This window comes from Ammodytes marinus (genome assembly GCF_949987685.1).
Source record: "Ammodytes marinus genome assembly, chromosome: 20".
In the NCBI taxonomy this organism is placed as follows: domain Eukaryota; kingdom Metazoa; phylum Chordata; class Actinopteri; order Uranoscopiformes; family Ammodytidae; genus Ammodytes; species Ammodytes marinus.
In genome coordinates, this window is record NC_137224.1 from 6,330,101 (window position 1) to 6,351,433 (window position 21,333).

The 21,333-nt window shown below is 42.7% G+C and overlaps 1 protein-coding gene across 1 annotated transcript; it reads right to left on the reverse strand.

The window, feature by feature from the left end:
- Positions 1–41: 41 nt before the first annotated feature.
- On the reverse strand, positions 42–19,645 carry sec24c (SEC24 homolog C, COPII coat complex component). The gene is made up of 23 exons (XM_080048772.1): positions 19,515–19,645; positions 17,671–17,834; positions 16,298–16,418; positions 14,153–14,319; positions 13,249–14,055; positions 12,525–12,667; positions 10,232–10,340; positions 9,886–10,013; positions 8,197–8,335; positions 7,982–8,097; positions 7,295–7,419; positions 6,975–7,166; positions 6,770–6,863; positions 6,061–6,177; positions 5,742–5,912; positions 5,501–5,597; positions 5,255–5,400; positions 4,965–5,103; positions 4,410–4,528; positions 3,863–4,042; positions 3,046–3,231; positions 2,547–2,636; positions 42–2,104 (listed from the first exon to the last, which is right to left on the reverse strand). The coding sequence occupies exons 2-23, from the start codon at positions 17,813–17,815 to the stop codon at positions 1,964–1,966; spliced, it is 3,672 nt and encodes a 1,223-aa protein (XP_079904898.1). The 5' UTR covers positions 17,816–17,834; positions 19,515–19,645; the 3' UTR covers positions 42–1,963.
- Between the last annotated feature and the right edge of the window lie 1,688 nt (positions 19,646–21,333).

A 21,333-nucleotide genomic window follows, 5' to 3' on the forward strand; every position in this document is an offset into this window, starting at 1 on the left:
GCTGTTTGTCAATGAAGATGGACAAAGCACCAGAGAAGGGAGAAGCACAATGTGGAATTTCACTTTCAACAATCATTTTATTAGCAGTCCCAAGAGGCAATGAAAAAAGGAAGAGAAAACAAACCACAAATCGAAAAGAAAAAAAAACAAAACACAAAAGGAACAGAACTTAAGATTTCAGTCGAGACGGCGGTCCAATCAAAGTCAGTGAACGTAAAGACGGAACAGAGGGCGTCACACCAAACAAACACAGTGGGTCACAGTTAAAAAGAACAGAAAGGGATAAATGAAGAAGACTCAATTTAATGGGTAGTGTGTGTGTGTGTGTGTTGGATGATCCCTCTGTTCCTCAGGAGAAATTCACCAGGACCGACTCCACATTCTCACACACACACAGTCTCATACCTAGCACTCACACACAAACATATCAAAAAGCCAGTCAAGGCGTCTCCCTCTCTTCACTCATAGCCATGATTTCATATTTAGGCGACTTGTGACAGAGAAAAAAAACCAACCATCGACAAACCACAACGGTTTCAGGCAGGTCTTTAAAATTGTTATTTTTCTATTAATTCTGTACAGATTATATATTTTTTATCTATTTACACACCGAACTGTCGTCAGTGCGGAGACAACTCAATATTCGCCAACATAAACCGATGTCCGTTCATATATCCGCTGTTATTCTGTGCTCATTTCTGTCGGCTAGAAATTGCTTTTTTTTTTGTACAATTTTGGAAATCAAAACGTTTGGATTCCTATAAAGTCTGCAGCACTGCCTGCAATCGACGAACGGACAGAATCACACTGTTCACTCACTCGTGTTTGCTCTCTTTTATTGTCTGTTCGGCTTTTTGTTTCTTCTCTTCGCTGCATAGACTTTGAGCTAACCAAATCTTCCTCCTCACAAACAGCATCATGACAGCTATTTGAAAACGCACATCTGGTTCATCCACGCTCAAAACATCTGAGACAGATGTTCGCATCAATAACGGAAAACTCAACTGAAGCGGATTTAAACCAATCTGGATTACACCAATTACTGTGACGACGGGTTATCAAGTCACGTGCACCTTTATTTCATTTTTAAATATATATTTTTGACTTTATTTCAAGATGCTTCTTTTAAAGATTTCTGAAGGTGGAAACTCATGGCGTCCAGTTTGAGCCAGTAACCTAGGGCTTAAATTCAGGTTTCTCGCACCTGGAGACACGACAGGAAATAGGAAATTGGGCAGCGGGTGAATAATCCTCTCACATCTGGAAATAAAACACACGCGCACACACACACGTTATGTATGATTGGAGCAGCATGGGGACGGGGTGGGGGGGTTACTAAGGCCATGATTCAAGGACAGAAGAGACAGAAAGAACAGCCTTTTATTTAATTCCATTTATGTCTTGGTAATGTAGATGTCCTTCACTCTTATTGGGATTCGATCATATAAAAAGAGTTTTGCTATTCGAGGGTCGTTTAATGCACCCATAACAGCCTTTTCAGTGCTAGTAATACAGACAGTTCACGGACTACAGTCAACAATCAGCCGTCTCCGTCACTCACTCGGTCTGTTGCATACATAATTGTTCACTTGTGTATATATACATTACCCTCCCTCGTCAGTTATTTCACTCCCCGTTGTGTTGGAGCAGTAGAATTGAGGCAGAGTAAAGCTCTATTAACATCAGACTCTCTCTCTCTCTTGCTCTCTCTCTCTCGCTCACACACACACACACACACACACTCTCGCACTAACACACACATGACGAGATCTGCCAGCTGGTCTTCGATACTCAGCTGATGGACAGCAAGGAGAGCTTTAGTTTATTAGGTTTAAAAAAAAAAAAAAAGATAAAGCGCTTTCTTTCACAGGGAAGGGTGAGTCTGGGGTGAGGGGCAGGTGTAGGTGGGTGAGGGGGTTTCATACAGGTGAAGGTTGGGGGAGGGGGGGGGCTTTGTTAAGGCCTAGCTGAGAAGCTGGCGGATCTCCTTGTGCATGTGACACAAGAAGTCCACGTATGACGCTCCCCCGCTGGCGCTCTTGTCCTCGACCAAGAAATGCCTGAATATGAGCTCGGTCCTGTCTTCCTGTTTCACCACCATGAGCTGTGGACAGGAGGAGAGAGGAGAGAGTGAGCAACAGACACAGAATGCAGGAGGAGGGACGGGCACGGAAGATTAATACTTTTTTCAAATTATGTCTGACAATCGTGTATGAAAAACTGTGGAGTAGGGCTGCAACTTCTGATTATTTTCACTACTGATCAATTGTTAAATCAATTATTTTCTAGAAATATTGACCAACCCTTTCGTCCATTTCACTTGGTAAACATATTCTTTAAACAAATATTTTCTTAATGTTACCATTACTTTTTTGACTTTTAGAGAAACACGTTTACATCCTTTATTAAGTGGATATTGACATTCAGTTACTGTTTTGGCACTTACAACGTACATTTTGAAATGGTACCCAACTCTGACCAGGACAGAGAAGTAATAGAAGATGAACGGGGAGCATTTGGACTTAAAGACATGAGAGAAGGTTTACCTTCATGTATCGTGACCGCTGTGCTCTGAAGGAATCGATGATTTCTCTGAGTCGATGGGAGAACGGGTTGTCTAGCTCTGGCAGATTTGTCTGAAAACACAGAGCAGTGACATTTAGAAATGAGTGATAACATTGGCAACTACCCCATAAAAGAGTTGACAAAGCAATATGGCACTATTAAAATATCTTTATACTGTAGATCACATTAAAAGGAAATATATTAAAAAAATCACACGAAAATAATAAAAATCTACATTTACTGCTATATAATGTGTTACACTGTTACACATTGTATCAAAAAAGAATCTTCACAAATAGAAACTATACAATAAGTTATTTTGCTTTGTTGCATGAGATAAGAGACCATATAATTACAACAAATTGACATTTTATCCAATAGGTTAAGATTAAATAAGAGCTTTTGGTTTAAAGAAAAAATAAGGATTTAAAAAAAAAATGTCAACAAACACAACATGTTTGCAGGTGTGTTCCCTCTCACCATGCTGGGGTCTATCTGGCTGAAGCTGGGCGTGCCGAAGATGTTCTGCAGCAGCTCCTGCTGAACGCTGGCCCCCACCCACAGGAAGAGGTGGAGCCCCGTCTCCAGGATGTAGACTCCTCCTTTAGACAACCTCTCCTCTGAGTCCCTCACCGCCATCGGCAACGAATCGCTTTCCAACTTGGTCTGGAAAGACAAGGGAAGAAAGGATGTTGGATAAATAAGTTAGTGATGCCATCTAATGATCAAACAGTGCATTAAGTCAACACCTGCTTCCTACATTTATTGTGTTGAGTATTGTTAAAATGAACAGAGGCTTGAAGTAATGCACACAGCAGCAACAGCACATCTTCCATCTTGTGCACTCAGGTAAACCTAATAAATATATGTTCAAATACATCATTTGACCTCCATGTGATAAGTTAGACACAAGCGCACAACCATCAATTCTTGAAAGAAAACTATATATAGATAAATATAATTAAATTTAAATGTCGGAGTTATTTCAGTTTCAGAACACAAGATAAATGTGCTTTTTTCAATAGGCATTTCTACTTTTCACAATTTGAACACTAGAGTGTGCAAAGTGTGCATCTCAAGCTTGACGCATCAATACTGTCGGATAAAATAAATTTAAAGAGAGCAGAAAACACCTAAGAGCCTTGCAATTTTGATGATCACAGTAATGCCTCTGCCTATATAAAATGGCCATTTTCACCGGGATGATGCTATATTTTAAGTTTGTCAGTGTTCAGTGACTATGGTGGAAATTGGTAAGGAGCCATTTTTACCTGTATGTGTGTATGTGTGTTCTTACCAGCGGCAGCAGGCGGGGGTAGAAGAAGACGTGGCTCTCCTCTACGTCCATGCAGCTGATCAGCTGTCTCAGGTAAGCCCGGTCGTCCAACGACACGTCGGCTCCAGGCATCAACACATCACTCTTCAGCACACAGTTCAGGTAGACCGGGAGCAGCTTCATGCACTCTGGGAGGATCAGCTGGAAAACACACACAGGTACAGTTAGTGGTGTGAACACTTAACTAGGTCTGAATATGTGAAATGGCAGTTTTTCTGGGACACTGAGATGCTTTGGTATCTCTATCTCTTTGGTAATCTATTTATCTTTTAATCAAACAAACTAGAAGCCTGAGAAATTCCTGTCATTAAGTGAAATGCAAAATGGGATCCAGAGTCAAATGTAGAGAAAATCCGCATACAAAGACGGCAACATAATGCTGACTAAAACCAATACACTAAATTGTGAATGTTAAAGAAGAAGAGGACTGATGTTGCTAAACAAAAAGTCATGAAAACTGTGCAATGCTTGATACTTTTGTGGCGCATTGCAGTGTAGTTTTTAGTACCTGACCGGCTGACGAGGGGCTTGCACAGTTCTTGCGGTAGCAGGCCAGAATCTGAGCACACTGGTTGATCAGAGTGTCTCTCACCGCCTTAGTGGGGTTAGTGAGGAGGCCACGGAAAGCTGCAACACACAAACATACACATCAAGGAATGAATTAAACCACTAGGGACTTATGTAATGAATAGATGGCTAAAGGGCTCAATTAAAAAGGTTTAATAACATTGATCTGGATGAGCTGAACCGGCGTTTGAAAAACTCAGTGATATCGGCAGTTTACTTTCTTCCCCCATCGTTATATTAATAATATATGAATGTGGATAAAGCTGCATGGACTCACACCAAGCCAAGACAGAGGCAGAGAGGGGAGTGACATGCAGAGAACGACCGCGGGCGGGAATCGAACCCGGGTCTGCTGCTGGGCCCGGCCTGGGGGGGGGGACGCCCTACCAACTGAGCTGAGGGCGCCCCCCTAATTCAGACTTTAAGAGAACAACGCTCTGATCTGACACTGAATAACACTGAAGAAGACCTGCTGCTGCATGCACCGGCCCCTCACCATATTTGGAGAAGAAGTTGATGATTGTGTCTGTCTCACAGTTGCGGTAGAGGTCGGCCAGCTGAGAGCAGCAGTTGACCGCCATGTTGTGGATGCGGAGACGCCTCTGGCCGCTGCAGCTGGTGTACAGCATGGCGCACTGCAGGGAAAGACACAAATTAAATAATAGAACAGAGACTGCAATAATCAAAGTATTCAAAGCTTAGACCACCCCGAAAGGGCTGCTTAGAAAAATATAAATAAAATATGTTTATAAAATGATTCTCGCCAAAAAGATTTTTGATGCACACCTGCATAAGTGCCCCCGTCTCCTCGCTGAGCTTGTCATCGTGTTTGAACTCGACGGTGATGGCCTTGTCACAGTCCAGGCCCGCCAGCTCCACGTCGGTGGTGTTGCTCATGAAGAAGGAGCCGTAGAAGTCTGTCGCTCGGATACCTGAGAGGGCAGGGGAGGGGATGAGAAAGGCAGAAAAAAGTCAGTTGTCTAATCTCTCTCTCTGACTTGTTTTCATTATTTTCTAGTGTGGGAGCCTCACCTGTGCTGGTTCGCACCCTCATGACAGCATCAAACCCAATGAGCTTCTGAACGTCTCGTCTGAGGTCGTTCAGGAATCGCTCCTGGTCCGACTGAGCCTGGGATAAAACAAAACGCACCCAAGTTTTATTTACATAAGTTAAATGAAAATTATACATTGATCACGTCATATGACTCAGGAAATCAGACAAAACCTGGAGCAGTATCAGAGTGAGAATGAATGAGGCAAGATTTTCTCTCACCTGGAAGTATGTGTATTTGTAGACGGAACCTCCAGTGGAGACAGGGACCACCGCTAACGTGGCTACGTCCACGTACTGGTTTGGGAAGAGGAAGAGATCCACACAGCAGCCCTGGGCTACACACTCCTTAGCCAGGGTGTTGTAGAAACCCACCTGGGGCTGGAACAGAGACTGTGGAGAGGAGAGGAGAGGAGGGGCAGTCAGTGTGGACTCTTTGCTTTCGTTCATAAAATATATTTATTTACCTTAAATAAATGCAACACATTCTTAAAATCACTTTGAAACAATAAAATAAGGTAGACAATAAAGCACCACTCACCTTCTCCTTATCTGTCCCGACGAGCTTCTTGTCTTCTCGGTTCTTTAGTTTTCCTGGAGCCTCTGCGATGGGCAGAGAGCTGTGAAACACAAACAGCTTCCCAGCACAGTCTGCAGCCTGGGAAAGAGACACACAGTAACATATAGTCTCATGAATCCGAACATATCAAGGTCAAGATCCTGCTGAGTCACACTAAACATTTCTAGAGTAAGAATGGCAAATGAGTTAATTTCAATATTTTGGCGGCTGTATAGTTCAGGAAAGATGCCAATAATATCTCAGCTAATGTAAATGTGTCCCCTCAGCTGTATTTATGTTAGCTCTTTTCTATCCAAAGGCCACCAAATTAAATTCAAGAAAGGGTGTGGTAAAGCTTTAAATTACAGCAGTGCTTTAGCACAACCACAAGGTCCAGAGTTCAAAACTGGCTCCCCACCTCTCTCGCCGTTTCCTGTTTGCCTCTATACTATCAGATTTCCAATAAATCCAAAAGAACTAACATTTTCTTAAATAACTGTTCAACAGGTGGGGGTAATTAGCAAGGAAACACAGCCATGGAAAAACAAGACCCCTAGCTTATAAAAATGAATGTTTACACCGTCGCACGTAATGTAACAGGACATTTGTTGCAAGAAAAGTCCAAAGGGCACCTTGTTGAAATTAAAAAGACTTTCCATGTTTAGGAAACCTGAACATAATAATCGGTTACCTTGAGTGCCTCCAGCCCCGCCTGGATGACGGGTCCAAAGACTGTCTCCGTCTCCCTGGTGTCTGCAAACATCTCTGGGATCTGGTCCAGCAAACTGGAAAACACAAACATAGGGTCATTAAACCGCATCAATTTGAGTGTCCATTACACACCTCATGTTCCTGATAATGTGTGCTAATGTGTGTGTGTGTGTTTGTTTTCCTACCTCTCGATAACTAGCCGGCTCTCGTTGACGTTGACCAGGAAGCCGTCGAGCAGCGGTACGAACATGTCCGACACGTCCGACACCACCAGCATCTGTGGCTGGGCCAGACTCGCATTCACGTTGTAGAAATGCAAAACCTTGTTGTAGGTGACGAAACCCACCCGCACCACAGAGTCCATTTCTGGGTTCTCCCTGAAAATGTAGACACACGGTATGAAGAGGGAGAATGGTCAGAGTTGGCATTTCTTTCCTAGCATGCCCCATTCTTTTCCATATTTCCTCCTGTCTTTCTCCCTTATGTGTTTACGTGATGTGAATACCTGGGCAGATAGTCCAGGAGGGTCTTGAGTTCCTGGCAGACTATGTTGACCATGCCGCTCTTCACAGCGTTGTAGGACACGTCGATTAGAAAGATGAAGGCTGGAGGCTGAGGAAGCTTGTTGTTCTGTCAGAGACAAGAAAACACTACGTATGAGGTCATATCTAAATAATAATAATATAACATATAAAACTAAATATTTTCATCCAAAACTGTGGTAGGGTGCCTTTAAATACGCATACATGGGCCCTTTCATGGGTTCGTATTTTTGTTTTGAAAGCTCCCTATAACATCAATACCAAACCAATCTAGAACCCATCAGGATAACAGATAACATAATCTTGTGTTTGCTGCACTGCTGAGTCATTTCCAAACTGATGCCAATTAAATAAAGTTTAGAACAAACCACTCAGGCTCACTCACAGGCTCTGCTTTCATGCATTCACTGGATAATAACTCACTAAGATTTGTTTCAGTTTGACTTGTAATAAAATTCATGAAACAAGCTTCTGTGCCAGAAAAGCACTTTTTCAGATCCCTAGGAGGGATTCACGGGTAAACACTCCGCTTCAGACTTTGGAAGGCAATAACAACACCAAAGGAGAGCTCTAAGAAAAGTGGCAGTGGTTTTATAATCTGTGTTTCATTTTAGAAAAAGAAAGGAACACTTTTTGATCCCAGGACTTACCTTACAGTAGTCTACAGTGGCCAGGAACTCGTAGCTGCCCAGCGAAAGTTCTGGCCTGTCGATGCAGTCCACCCTCTTACCAGTGTGGTCCAGATGCTGGAAGTAATTTGGAGGTACTGTATGAAGAGAGCAGGAGAGAGAGGCGGATAACATTAGGACAGAGAGTTAAATATAGAAAGACTAGTTTTAAAGCATGAACACAGACACAAACTCACCCTCAGTAACACAGCTGCAGAACCCACACTGGAAGCGGCGCCCCCCCTCGATGAACTGCATGTATGGACACATGTAGGCCTTGCAACGGTTGCAGCGGATGGGACCTCCCTCCCCATGGTCCACAAGGTATGGAGGGCTCTGACAAAGGGATGACATGAGAGGAGTAAGAAAACTAGGGGTGTGAATCTTTTGGAATCCCACAATTCGATTCAGTTCGATTCAGATTGTTGGGTCAAGATTTGTTTGCTGATTCAAAATGTATTTCTCGATTCAGTTCAAAGGAGGATTTCAGGATCTACTCCAGTCCACTATGTGCTAAGAGGCGTTGTGGAAAATGTATGCATGAAAGCAAATTAAAGTATGCGTCTTATATATATAAATTTTATCTTTTTTCATTTGAAGCTTTTCATGCATATGACAGGCAAGTCAACATTACTGGCGACAGTAATGGATAGTGCCCGTGGTAGCCCTGGGCCCCCTCTACAGTAATTACAGTAATGTAATGTATATATATATATATATATATATATATATATATATATATTCAAAAAGCAAAACAAATGTTTTAAATAACGTTTTGCAAATCATGAATCGATTCAAAATCTCAGAAGATAGGGAAAAAATGACCAACCCTAAAGAAAACTGTAAAAATCTGTATAGGTTAGTAAAGTCTCAGAAAATATCAACTCCCTCTTTTATACAACGCCATTTTTCCTGGAAACATTTCAAACAGGACCAAATGGATGTTAGTTACACACGTGACGAGTGCAGGAATCAAGGTCATGCAGCCACTCCCACCTCTGAGTCAGAGGCGGATTACTCCACTGACATGACAGGCATCCTGTGGTAATGACTACATTTCAGACATTGCCCTGAAAACTAATCTTTTTCTTTTTTTTTTTTCACTCAAATCTGCTTAAAGGCCAGAATTGTCCAACCGTTATGAAAATCTCAGCGGAATATAAAGCTGCACTGTGAGACACACAGATGAAAAGCGAGGGTCAGATTAACATTGCTGTCCATCTAAACACGGCAGGTTGGCTGCAAACATTTTTATACCTATTATTTTCTTGATTAATGATTTGGTAAATACAACATAAATAAAAGAAAATAGCGATAGTGATAAATTATGATTTACCACAGCACAGTATGCTATCGTACAAGATTTAAAAAAAAGTGAAACATTTAATTTTCACAAATGAGAAAATAGAATCACTGAAGGTTCTGGATTTCTGCTTGACATATGATGTAAAAATCAATTAAATAATTGCTAAATAATTTATGGACAAAACAAATTTGGGATTAATTGACAACGATATTTTATTCAAAGCTCTTCTGATTGGAATCTAATTCCAAGCAAATGCCATATATTTTGCATATTGCTTGATGTTCAAAAATTATGTTACTTCTGATAGTTTTCCTATTAACACAGTCTTAGAGGACAACATGTTAAAATAACAGCAACACATCAGAGAAAAGCCCTATCTTCCAAAATGTTAAATACATGATAGATAGATAGATAGATAGATAGATAGATAGATAGATAGATAGATAGATAGATAGATAGATAGATAGATAGATAGATAGATAGATAGATAGATAGATAGATAGATAGATAGATAGATAGATAGATAGATAGATAGATAGATAGATAGATAGAGTTGAAGGAGGTGGGGGGCATGGCTCACCTCATCTGGCGGCAGTGTGGCGAGGGGTTTGATGACGGCGGCCAGCGGCACCTGAGACTGCTTGGCCATTTCGGCTGTGCAAGGCATGTTGTAGGCCGTACAGCGGACAAACCTGGGACTGGCATTCCCTTAACACACACACGTAGAGATTCTCTATTAATATCACAATCTCTACACACTTTTCTGAGATGGAGAGTTCTCCAATATTTTTTAAATGTGTGTTTTACTAGTAACTCAACGGGGTAAGGGCAGGACTTAAAGGATGAAAGACCACAAGTTAAATTCCTAAATTCTTTTGTTAGAGAGGCTGCCCAATTTGAATATGTTGTCAGGAAGTAGACTGTACCTTTGTCTTGGACCTGGAAGTTGGTGGTGACCAGCGGTGGGGCCTGACCCCTGAGCCCTGTGATGAATGGATCAACGCTCTTAGCCCTGTCATCCTCAATTACCTGGATCTAAGAATGAGAGAGGAGGGGACACACAAATGTTAACAGCTAAAACAGACACGTGTAACTTGAGCATGTGACACAATGTCCTGGGGTCTGACAAAGTCTCAAAGAGGAACATTTAACACCCATGCAGGAGCAGACTTTCACACGTCTGCACGTCAACACACACACAAACACACACACACAAACACACACACACACACACACACACACACACACACACACACACACACACACACACACACACACACACACACACACACACACACACACACACACACACACACACACACACACACACACACACACACACACACACACACACACACACACACACACACACACACACACACACACACACACACACACACACACACACACACACACACACAGACAACCCATCAACAGTCTGTGGGTTAAAAAAAAGGTGTCATGGTCAAGCCAGGTGATATAGGGAACTCATGCTGGAGTAGTAAGTGAAGATTCTCAAAATTAGAACATGAGCTTAAAAAACAAAGCTAGATGACATCTCCTAGAGAAAAGGGAAGTATCTATAAAAGGCATGCTATGAATGGTAAGAATTGAGGGTCAAAGTCAAACCGTGCAGGGGCGGCTGTCTGAGCCTTAAAAACTCAAAGTTGTCAACTTAGATGGGCTGCCTTAAAGTCCGGATCATCACACACACGAACAGTGGGGTAGTAAGGACAACCAACACAGGGTTATGGGATCGGGTCAATAGGAAGGTAAGTGTAGGGGGAACTGTGGTTTCAGTACGGGTTTAGCAAACAATACTTTTCCTTTTGGACTGAGCAATGCTAGCTGTTTCACCCTTTAAGCTTTATCTAGCATATAGAAATACAATCAATTTGTCGTATCAATCTTCTCATCCAACTCTCGACCAGAAGGGTGGGGGGGGGGGATTCTCTAAAACCTCAAACTGCTGCTACTCCTTTAAACACTATCATTTACACTGATGTTCATTTGTACAGGAACAATCGTATTTGCGTAATACTGTTGAAATACATCAGATACAAAATGTATCTGTAATTACCAGTGAAGACTGACCCAATTATTTAATAGCTTTTTCTTATTTCCAACAGGAGCCCCATCTTTCACATTGTGACCATCACTGACTTTGAGGCGATGTAAGGAGAGAACAGGGAGGAGGGAAGTTGTGGGTTAGTGCAACAGGCAGAGAGAGAGAGGGGACAGGGGGAAGCAAGAGGACAACGCACACAGGAAACTTACTGGGCTGGGGATAGCGTCTGGATCTATTCTATGTCTTGATTTCTGCACAGCCGGCATGTCAGACGCTTGCTTTACATTCAAAAGTTTGTCCAGCAAAAAATTGTGCAAAACAGGACAAAAAATAAATAAAAAATACACAGAGTGAAAATATAAAAAGAGAGGTGTGAGAAGAGAGAACTCGGCAAGACTATGCCGAGTGGCAGGCAGCATTGTTGTTATTCAGACAGAAACCGACCAGTAGTATTGATTATAGATTAGTGATACTGTAGACTATGACAGTCAAGCACAAGTAGATAGAGTAATATACCAGTTACACATGCTAAGAAGCTTTGAATGCAAATATTCACTGTTGAACCTCTGTGGTACTACAGCTGGGCAATATCAAGATAACTATAGGGACATTTAATGGATATTGCTGGGCAATATAACAATATCACAACAAATCAATGTAAGGATGATGTATAATACAGAGAGAACTGCCCAGGCCTAAGTTGTACAAGCAAAAACATATTCACTCGGTGGCCACTTCATTATGTACAGCTGTGCAATCATATGTTCATGAGGGAGGTCATAGTTAAAAGTGGGGTTGTACTTAACTACATGAGGGGGCAGGATATATCAAACACCACTCAATATAATGCAGTACATTACAACACCACCACTATGTCAATGCCATCTCAATGCCTTAATACTGTAATATGACTGTTAAAAAAGCTTAACATTACAGGCATCATAAAAGTTGACTTTGTCATAACAGTCTTATTGGATTGCATGACATTCTAATAAAGTAGACGCCGAGTGAATATATCACTTTCTAACACACTAAGGCAAATACCTCAATGTCGTCTTTTATCAATACTACAATAAGTATTAGTGTTATGGCGTAAAGTACTAAAACAATGAAATGAAAGGTAGCCGTTGTGTGTGTTTGTGTCTGCTTACCGGACTAGGGATGGCATCTGGGTCAAGTCTTTTCTGTGGTTGGGGAGCAGGAGCTGGTGCTTGTGCAGGCGCTCCGTAGTTTGGTTGTCCAGGATACGGGCCTGCATAGCCAGGCTGAGGGCCTCTCACCTGCCCAAACGCACCTGATGAGAACAAAAACAATAGCTTAGTTATGAAAAATATAGCCTTGTTTCTACTGAGCAGTATAGTTTGGTTTGGTACGGTATGCAATTGTTTGCATTTCCACTGTCAAAAGTTGGGAAGGGTAGCAAAATAACTGTACCGTGCCGTATCTATTTTGGTCACCCTTTCGTTGGGGTAGAAAAGTGTCCTTGGTGTTACACAGTACAGAATGTAATCAACTTGGCCAATGGTGAAGAATAATGTGTTTTGAGAAAAATTTCGGTGTGCATCGGTTTGTTTATTGTATCATGTTCTTCCTCTTCATTGAATTTCTTGGCAGGCTACACTGTGTCCTGCTGCTATGATGATGTCACGATACTTATGTAGCTTCCGCGGCCAGTGCCGTTCTTATAATACGTCGAAGGTGCCGTTCAATCATCGTCTTTGACCGCCCGGCATATACCCTACCTACAAAGTAAGGGGACTTTATGGCAGTGGAAACACATGCCAGATCTAGGATTACCGTTCCGTACCAAACCAAAGTGTACCGCTCAGTGGAAGTGAGGCATATCTTGCATCCACTTAGTGGCCGTCTCCTTACCATTCTGCTGAGGAGGGTATCCTCCCTGCATGCCAGGCTGAGGTGGGGGCTGCTGCATTGGGCCAGGAGGACCTGGTGGTCCCATTGGCCCTGGAGGTCCCATTGGCCCTGGAGGCATGTGGTTGCTCTGGTTCATGGAAGTGGGAGGCATCTCCATCTGAGCAGTGGAAGGAGGAGGGGGTCCTGAGTGGTAGGGGGACGGTTGGGAGGGAGGGGACTGCTGTTGGGGGGGCATGGGGCCTTGCTGGTACTGACCAGAGGGCAGTGAGGTCGGAGGGGGACCCGGAGGAGGAAAAGACCCGGGCTGAGAGGAAGGATGGGGCGCTCTGGGTGGGAAGGAGCCAGGGCCGGGTGGGGGCGGGCCAGAGACATATGCAGGCTGACTGACAGCTGGAGGTGCTGAGGAGAAGTGGGGCTGACTGACAGGTGGAGGAGCTGAGGTGAAGGGGGGCTGCTGGGCTGGAGGGAAGGACTGCGGTGGCTGAGACACTGGGGGAGCAGGAGCCTGGCCCGGCGGAGGCATGGGACCCGAGTAGGAGGAGGGAGGAAAGGGTTGCCGAGACGAAGGAGGGGGCATGGGGGCAGGAGAGGTGAACTGCTGCTGAGAGGAAGGGGGCAGAGAAGAGTTGAATGGCTGTTGAGCAGGAGGCTGTGGACCTCTGTAGTATTGCTGAGGAGCTGCAGGGCCACTGGCAGGAGGGGGCTGGGTCGGGGGGGAGGAGGCAAGGGGAGGGGATTGGGTGTAAGAGGGTGGCGGTGTGGCCGAGTAGGCCGTGCTGGTAGGAGGCTGGGAGCTGTGAGGGGGAGCTGAGGAGAGAATGACAGATTGTGTGATTAACTCTTTTATCAGGTGTCATGAAGTTCATATCTTTAAATTGTCTTTAAATAATCCATAAACATTTACCATATCCTGGCCCTGCAGGGGTTGGCGGTCCATGGGCGATCTGCATCCCAGTCATCTGGTTAGTGACCTGATGCATTGTGGGTTGGGTCGCGTAGTGTTGGGGATAGGAGGGGTGCGGCCCGGTCATGTTCACAGCTCCCTGGTTGTATGGCTGCGACACAGCAGGCCTGAAAAAAAAAAACATATTTTTTTTTTACATTTTACATTTCATTTTTTTTTAGGGCTGTCAAACGATTAACATTTTTATTCAGATTAATCACAGGATTCTGTGGAATCACAGGATTCTGTGGATTAATCACAATTAATTTTACCATTCGAAATATGCCCGAAAAATTTGAATTTTCTCTGTATATTGTTGTATGAACAGAAAGATGAAGGACAGAAGGTGGATATGTACATTTAAAATTAGTATTTTTATTAATTGAAAATCCAAATGATAGTATTAATACTGAAAATAAATTTAAATCAAACTAAAATATATAGGCCTACCTACCAAACCATAATTCAATTGGTCTGTCTCTTTACTGTCTTTGGGCAAATATAGGATAGGCTATACAGAATGGCATTTATTTGGTGAATCTATAGGTTGTGCATTCTTGAATACAACTTGATTACAGTCCGCGGTGTGTGCGCGTGTGTGTGCGTGCAATCTTCTGCCACCCGCGGCAGTTGATTTGATATACTATCTATGCCCCCGATACAGACGTGGCCGTTAGCAGCTTAAAACTTTCAAACACGGCACGGGCTAACGTGCTGCTATGTTTGGCTGCGCGCAGCTACTGATTCTGGGTCAGCCATAACGTTACAGTGACTGTAGTGCAGAGCCGGCCCGGTGGGATGCACAGGGCAGATCATTCTGCAAATGCGTTAAAAAAATTAACGCCGATAATTCCAGAAATTAATCACCCTGCGTTAACGCGTTAATTTTGACAGCCCTACATTTTTACAGGCACTCAAGTAACTGGATAAGAAATCGGTCAGTCATGTTAAAATCTGTAGTAATTGTATGAGAATTAGAGAAACATGTTTTTCCAAGCTAAAGTTCTCCTAAAAAGGCGATTTCTCTGTTATGTTTGTGTGAAATTGGGTCTGGGGAAATTAGAAGCAAAACAGCTAAATGAAATTAAATATCTTTACATCCATTAGTAACATAAAGTAGTTGCTATAGGTCAAAAATGCCATTTCCACAACTGAAAATTCAGACACTTTCACATTGAACACTCCACTCTGCCCGTCTGTCCTGTCATTGCGCCATCAGTCTGCTCCGACACAGACACAAAAATAGTCAGGGCCGACTGACACTGCACCTTCTATCTAACACAGTTAAAATAAGAAAGCCATGCTTCTAAAATACTGCCGGGGATTTACAGTCACTCGGTAACTTATATGCACTGATGCTCTGCACAAATGAAGTTGCTTACGGGTAAATACAGTTCATTGAATTGAATTAACAAGATGTGCTCAGTGGGCTACCTGAGTTTTAACTAGAAATAATACATTTGAAAAAGTAGCTAATCTATGAGACAGCCTTAGTTACTTTTTCTTCATCCTTGCATCAGAGTTTTCCACAACATTTCAAGTCAATGTAATATTATTCGAGCATGATGGAAATACTGGCATCAGCCTTATCTCTTATTAAATAATACCAGCACATGAAGAAATAAGAAAACTTAATATCAGCAGCAATTGGAACTTCAGTTCTCCAAGTTCATTATCTATGCTATTCATATTATGTCTCTAAACACACATCACATGCGGGTGTTGTTAATAATTAGCGTTTGGCTGTTTTGGAGACCACTTTCGCTCCTAACTAACCGCATGACAGGCTTCTTGGACGGGCACCAAGTCATGAAGTTTCAGACAGTTTCTGTGGAGTGATTCGGTGTGTTTAAATGGATTCTGTCACCTGCTTCAGTGAGCTGAATTTATAAAGTGAAAGCTGCAGAATTTGAATAACCTGCTTAGAGTGACACACCCAGAGTAGGGATTTTTAACCTTAAAATGTCATCCTATTCTGCATTAAAAAGTCAAGTTGTTTTATAAAATTGGGAGTTGTGAGTACATTGTGCTTAGAAAATAGCACTGTTTCATAGCCCAAGGAATAAACACATTTATGGGAATAATCATCAATCAGCATGTCATTACCTGGGTGGTGCCTGTGTCATATGTGGGGGTCCATTCTGCATATCCCCTTGACTGTATTGGTTATATTGTTGAGGCACTGAGATGGGAGGGGCTCCAGAGGCGGGAGGACCCCTGCCAGGACCTGAAAAACAGGGACAAAATGTTACATACAAATCTGCAAAAACACATAATCATTCCTGTGACAATACCCTGAACTCATCCCGACATCAATCTTTCTAATGTGTCGAGATTAGTGCAGCAAACTAACTACACACAGCTATAGGCCACTGTGGTCCCAAAATACATTTTTAGAACTGATTAAATGAACCGATGTAGATTTTACAGACTGAACCAGCCAACCAAAGGGACATTAAGGAACCAAAAGTTCTGATCAAAGCCGGGAATAAGCCCCATACATTTGACAGGTTCAGGCTGATGCTGGTAAGCAAGTAAAATCGTACTAATCTTACGGTATAAAATTTGCACTCACTGAAAACTGTCAGCCAAGTAGCTTATTCATACAAAAGTGATGTCAAAACTCACGAATAAACCACTCTACCTTTTGTATTGGACACTGATTTAACGATGTGAACAAAAAGTAAATAAATCACACCAGCAGAAGCAGAGATTGAAATTCAGAGCATCTATCTCGCATAACAAAACAGTTTATTTTTTCAAACTAAAGTTTGGTATTAAAAGATTAATAGTAACTGGTTGGCCAGTAGAGCCACTGGTGTTGAATATTCTTCTATTGTTCACTGAGAAAAGGGACATTGCGGCAAAAACAATGCCTGTGGGCCCAGAGAGCACTCGGTGACTGCAGAGCGTGTGGAGTGTGAAATGAGTGAGTAAGAAAAAGAAAAGGAGATGGTTACCTAAGTCAAGAGGAGAGGAGATGTCAGAGACTGGGTTGGCAGCCACAGCCTTAGAGGGAAAGCTTGTGAAAGGAGAGTAACCTGAAATACAAGAAAAGGACGGGAAGAAGGCAAATACAGAGAGATGGAGGGATAGGTGTCAAAGCAACGTGGAGAAAGGAAAGGGCAGTCGAGATACAGGGCGCACTCACACACTTGGCCCGGTTGATCTTTACCGTGCTTAGGCGCGATTGGGGGCCAAAGAAGTGTACCGTGCTCGAGTGGTCAAACCAGATGGACTTTAGCCGTCAATTTTGCTTTGACACGGTACGAATGCCTAGTGTGAGTGCGCCCTCAGATTAGTATGCAACAGGCATTGTGGTGTTCACACTCATACACCAAGCAGGTATGGTAGGACACACCAAGGTTATGGTTCTTGAAGGTGCTTGAAGAGCACTGTGGCTGACCCGGTGTCTCCTGCTCTCCCCCTCAACACATACATTCAATCATTTGCAAACTTGTTCAGAAGCAGCACTTTACCTTGTGGTGGGGCTGAAGCGGGGCCGTTGTAGGGCGCGTAGGGTGCCGGGTATCCCCCGTCCAGCGGTGCGTAGCCGGGCTGGCCATAGCCGGGCTGGGGCTGGCCGTATGGAGAGGCCATTGGAGTGTGTTGGTTTACATTCATCCTCAGTTCATCCCTAAATCTGAAATTGAAATAATGACAAATCACAACACAGTCACAAAGGATGACACAATATTGTAATTGTAAAGACTAAACCCGTTGAGCCTGTTCCCACAGATTTCACTAACGGCCCGGGACGCCTGCAGTGCGAAAGCCTGCAAAACAGGGGTGTTATGAATGATAAAGGCTGCTGTTGACATTCTTTGGTTCTGGTTCTCATTCTACAGGAGAGGGGACGTAATTTTTTCTTCAAAATTCACAATAGTCTTCTCCGTTTTCTACTGGTCTGAACAGAGAGAATTGACGGCAGTCCAAAGACATATTCACCACAACTAACTTTGTAGGCAGACTCTGCACCTGCATTCTCAAACAGGGAAAGTATGCAAAACACTTTCCGCCTGATTGGTGTTTAGCTCTTAAGGTTTCTTTTGTCAGAATCAACTCAAACTTTCTAAGTATTTATATATCCTGTTTCACCTTTATTGGTTTTTTATGTTTGTCTTGGCCACACCCACAGGCTGCTTTTTAAGTCACTAACCACACACACACACACACACACACACACACACACACACACACACACACACGCATAAAAACTGCTTGTCAAGACATATTATCCACATTGGCATCAACACATCTATCTAACATAGACTTAAACCAAGAATGTTAAATAATTTCAAGAAAAACACACTATCAACCACTGGAAGAGTGACCAATACTTGAGGGTGAGATTCAACGTCTAATACACTGTGTATAGACAGTTTGTAATGTCTGCTGGACTGACGCCATGTGCCAGAGTAAAGTGTTTACATATCTTCACCGTGGAGACATGAGAAGTTCCCCTATAAAGAGCAACTTTATGAGCATGATTACTCCCGCATATCACATGTCAACTTCAACCTCTGCGAGCACAGGTTCACGAGTGTAGTTTGTTTATTCCCTTAGCTTCTGATATGACTAGAGCGATGAGTATCATCTGACAGACAAACACGGGCTAAACGAGCGGGGCCTTTGAATAATTCAGCAGTGCAGGTGCCCCAACGAGAAACACAATCGCTGGAGCCGTACAGCTACTTAGTATGTCGGGCCTAGTGAGTGACCCACATCTGCTCCAATGAAGAACTTGGTTAGCAGTTACCAAAAACACTTGGTAACAATTAATCACTCACAAAGAAACCATTGTTTTCAGCCACATGTAAGAGGAAAAGTCCAAACACAGCTTCGTAGGGGTTAAGAGTGATAACAGCAAAGCCGAGGTGTAGCATTGTGCTAACGCAAACAACATCATTGCCGCATCACAATTAGCGTTAGCTCGCTATCTTTATGAATCAAAACCCGAGAACACACAACCTGGTTGAGTCGTAATAATTCTTCTGACTAACCATTAATATACTGACCATTGGGACTAAGTGGTAAGCAAAACGTTTAATTTGACAAACTTTAAAATGAGGGGCTAACTTATCGTGCTGCTAACGCTAGCCACAAGTCAACGCGAATCACGATGACAGCAGCAGGGGTGGAATCAGCTGTGACCGTATCGCCACAACCGGAGGTAGCACAGTTAGCTCATACGTGCTAAGCTAGTAACCGCCAGCTATATTTCGCAGAGCGGCGCTAACGTTTAGCATTAGCAAACGTAGCTAGCGAAAAGCCAAGCCGGGCAGAGATGACACACATTCACTGGTTTCAAATTGTAACATACCTCCGAAGTGTGGTTAATAAATGGTAAGGTTATCCTCGGTTAGGGGGCAAACAGTGAAAACCCGGTGGCCGATGTCGTCCCGGGGTGTTTCTCACTAATCCCTCCTCGGTATCAGAAGCGGACATTCAGCGGAACTGCTGCAGCGCTGTGCCACGTCCACATCCGGACACCGTGGAGAGACTTCCCCCCGCACTCACCTCCTCTGCTGGACACCAAAGCACTGCATGTGAGCTTTATTAGGCTATATAAAGTCAGATATTGATGTAGAAATATGCCGTCGACAGTCACAACGAGTTCTACTTTTTCTCTAGCTTTTGAGAAGGTTACTGAGCAACTAGCACAAGGTAGCCTACCTTATAACATTCCACATGGATAATGATATTCCCTTAGGCTACATTGTCACAGTGGCAAAACGGATTGGAAAATAATTATACTATCTATGGAAAATAATATCATATACCAGTCATCTTATCTATCATATAATAACAATAACAACAAATATGGAGATATGGACGTATGAATTGTGTTGATGCATATGGTGGATGTATTTTTGTATGGATGTATGTAGTGGATATTTCATTTCATTTTTCGTTTTGATTTTTGTTTATCCTCAGGAGACCAATTGAGGGGTGGCCCTCATTTGCAATGGCGTCGAGTATATATGGATATATGGATTGTATAAATATATATATAAAAAAAATATATATATATATATAAAAAATTATTAGGCTATAAAGTTATTGAGCTGTGGAAAAGGGGTAGGATCAAATAAGTTTATACTTCTTCCTACTCCTTTTCAGGCATATCAATTCAATATGTTATTTGTTTATTTTTTGTTTATTTTTATTTGTGAAATCATTTGAACATATTTTTTTATTGTATTTTCATTCTTTTAATTTTTTTTTTTTTTTGATATGTCTGAAATAAAATTGAATCAATCAATCAATCAATGTGACATGAGATGGCCATCTCAATTGGGCCAAAGCCTCAGCTCCATATGTCAGTCAGCCCAGCCGTTTGTATCGATGACAGTTTTGGCGTCATTTTGTGAGTTAGTTAGTAAGTGACTGGGACTTTAGCCAAATTTGTGCCCAGATCCCCTTTGCAATCAAGTCCAATCTGGTTTTAGGTGGCTATTCATTTCAAACCTGGCATGACTTTTATTAGGTGATCAGATTTAAGCTGCTTTTTTGGCAAAGTCATTCTGTAATCCTTTGCCTTTCTTCTGCAAGATCAGATGATTTTGAAGCTGATGCATGCCAACATAGAACCCACACCTCATTTATGGACTAATTTTTAAATGCTTTCTTTGGGAAATTGCATATGTTTCTGGAATAATTTTAACAGAGTGAAGTCGAAGGATAAAAAATTACATTTGGTTGGAGGCCACTGGAGCACAACGCCTTCTAGCACCAACCCTGAAGCTGGTAGATCGTATATAGACAGTAAACCAACTTAATTAAAATAAATATGTCCTTCTGACCTGTCCTTCTGAAGTTTTTCAGTTTTTTCTTTTTGGTGTTTTGGGTAGATGAAGACTAAACCTGTGTGCCGTGGCTCTTGGCCTGGCCGGCCGGCTTTGCTGGGGGTCAGAGAGGGAACGGGGGTGGTGGTTATTTCGGGAGGTTGTATCAGCAAGCATCCCACCCTGAACAGAGTGCCTGAGAGTGACATGGCATGTGTTGAATACGAGAGAGGATGAACACACACACACGCACACACACACCCTATTGCCCCATCTCACCCTCCTGAGTGCCCACCCTCCGACACAGCATTCCAGTGGAAGCAGATGAAAGCCAGCCTACCCCCTGTGTCCTCA

Bases quoted from the DNA above. Each gene is read 5' to 3' on its own strand.
- sec24c (XM_080048772.1), bottom strand. From the start codon at position 17,815: ATGAATGTAAACCAACACACTCCAATGGCCTCTCCATACGGCCAGCCC. The intron at 14,056-14,152 runs GTAAATGTTTAT...TTCTCTCCTCAG, and splicing joins CCCTGCAGGGCCAGGATATG to CTCCCCCTCACAGCTCCCAG. The intron at 12,668-13,248 runs GTAAGGAGACGG...TGTTCTCATCAG, and splicing joins ATACCCTCCTCAGCAGAATG to GTGCGTTTGGGCAGGTGAGA.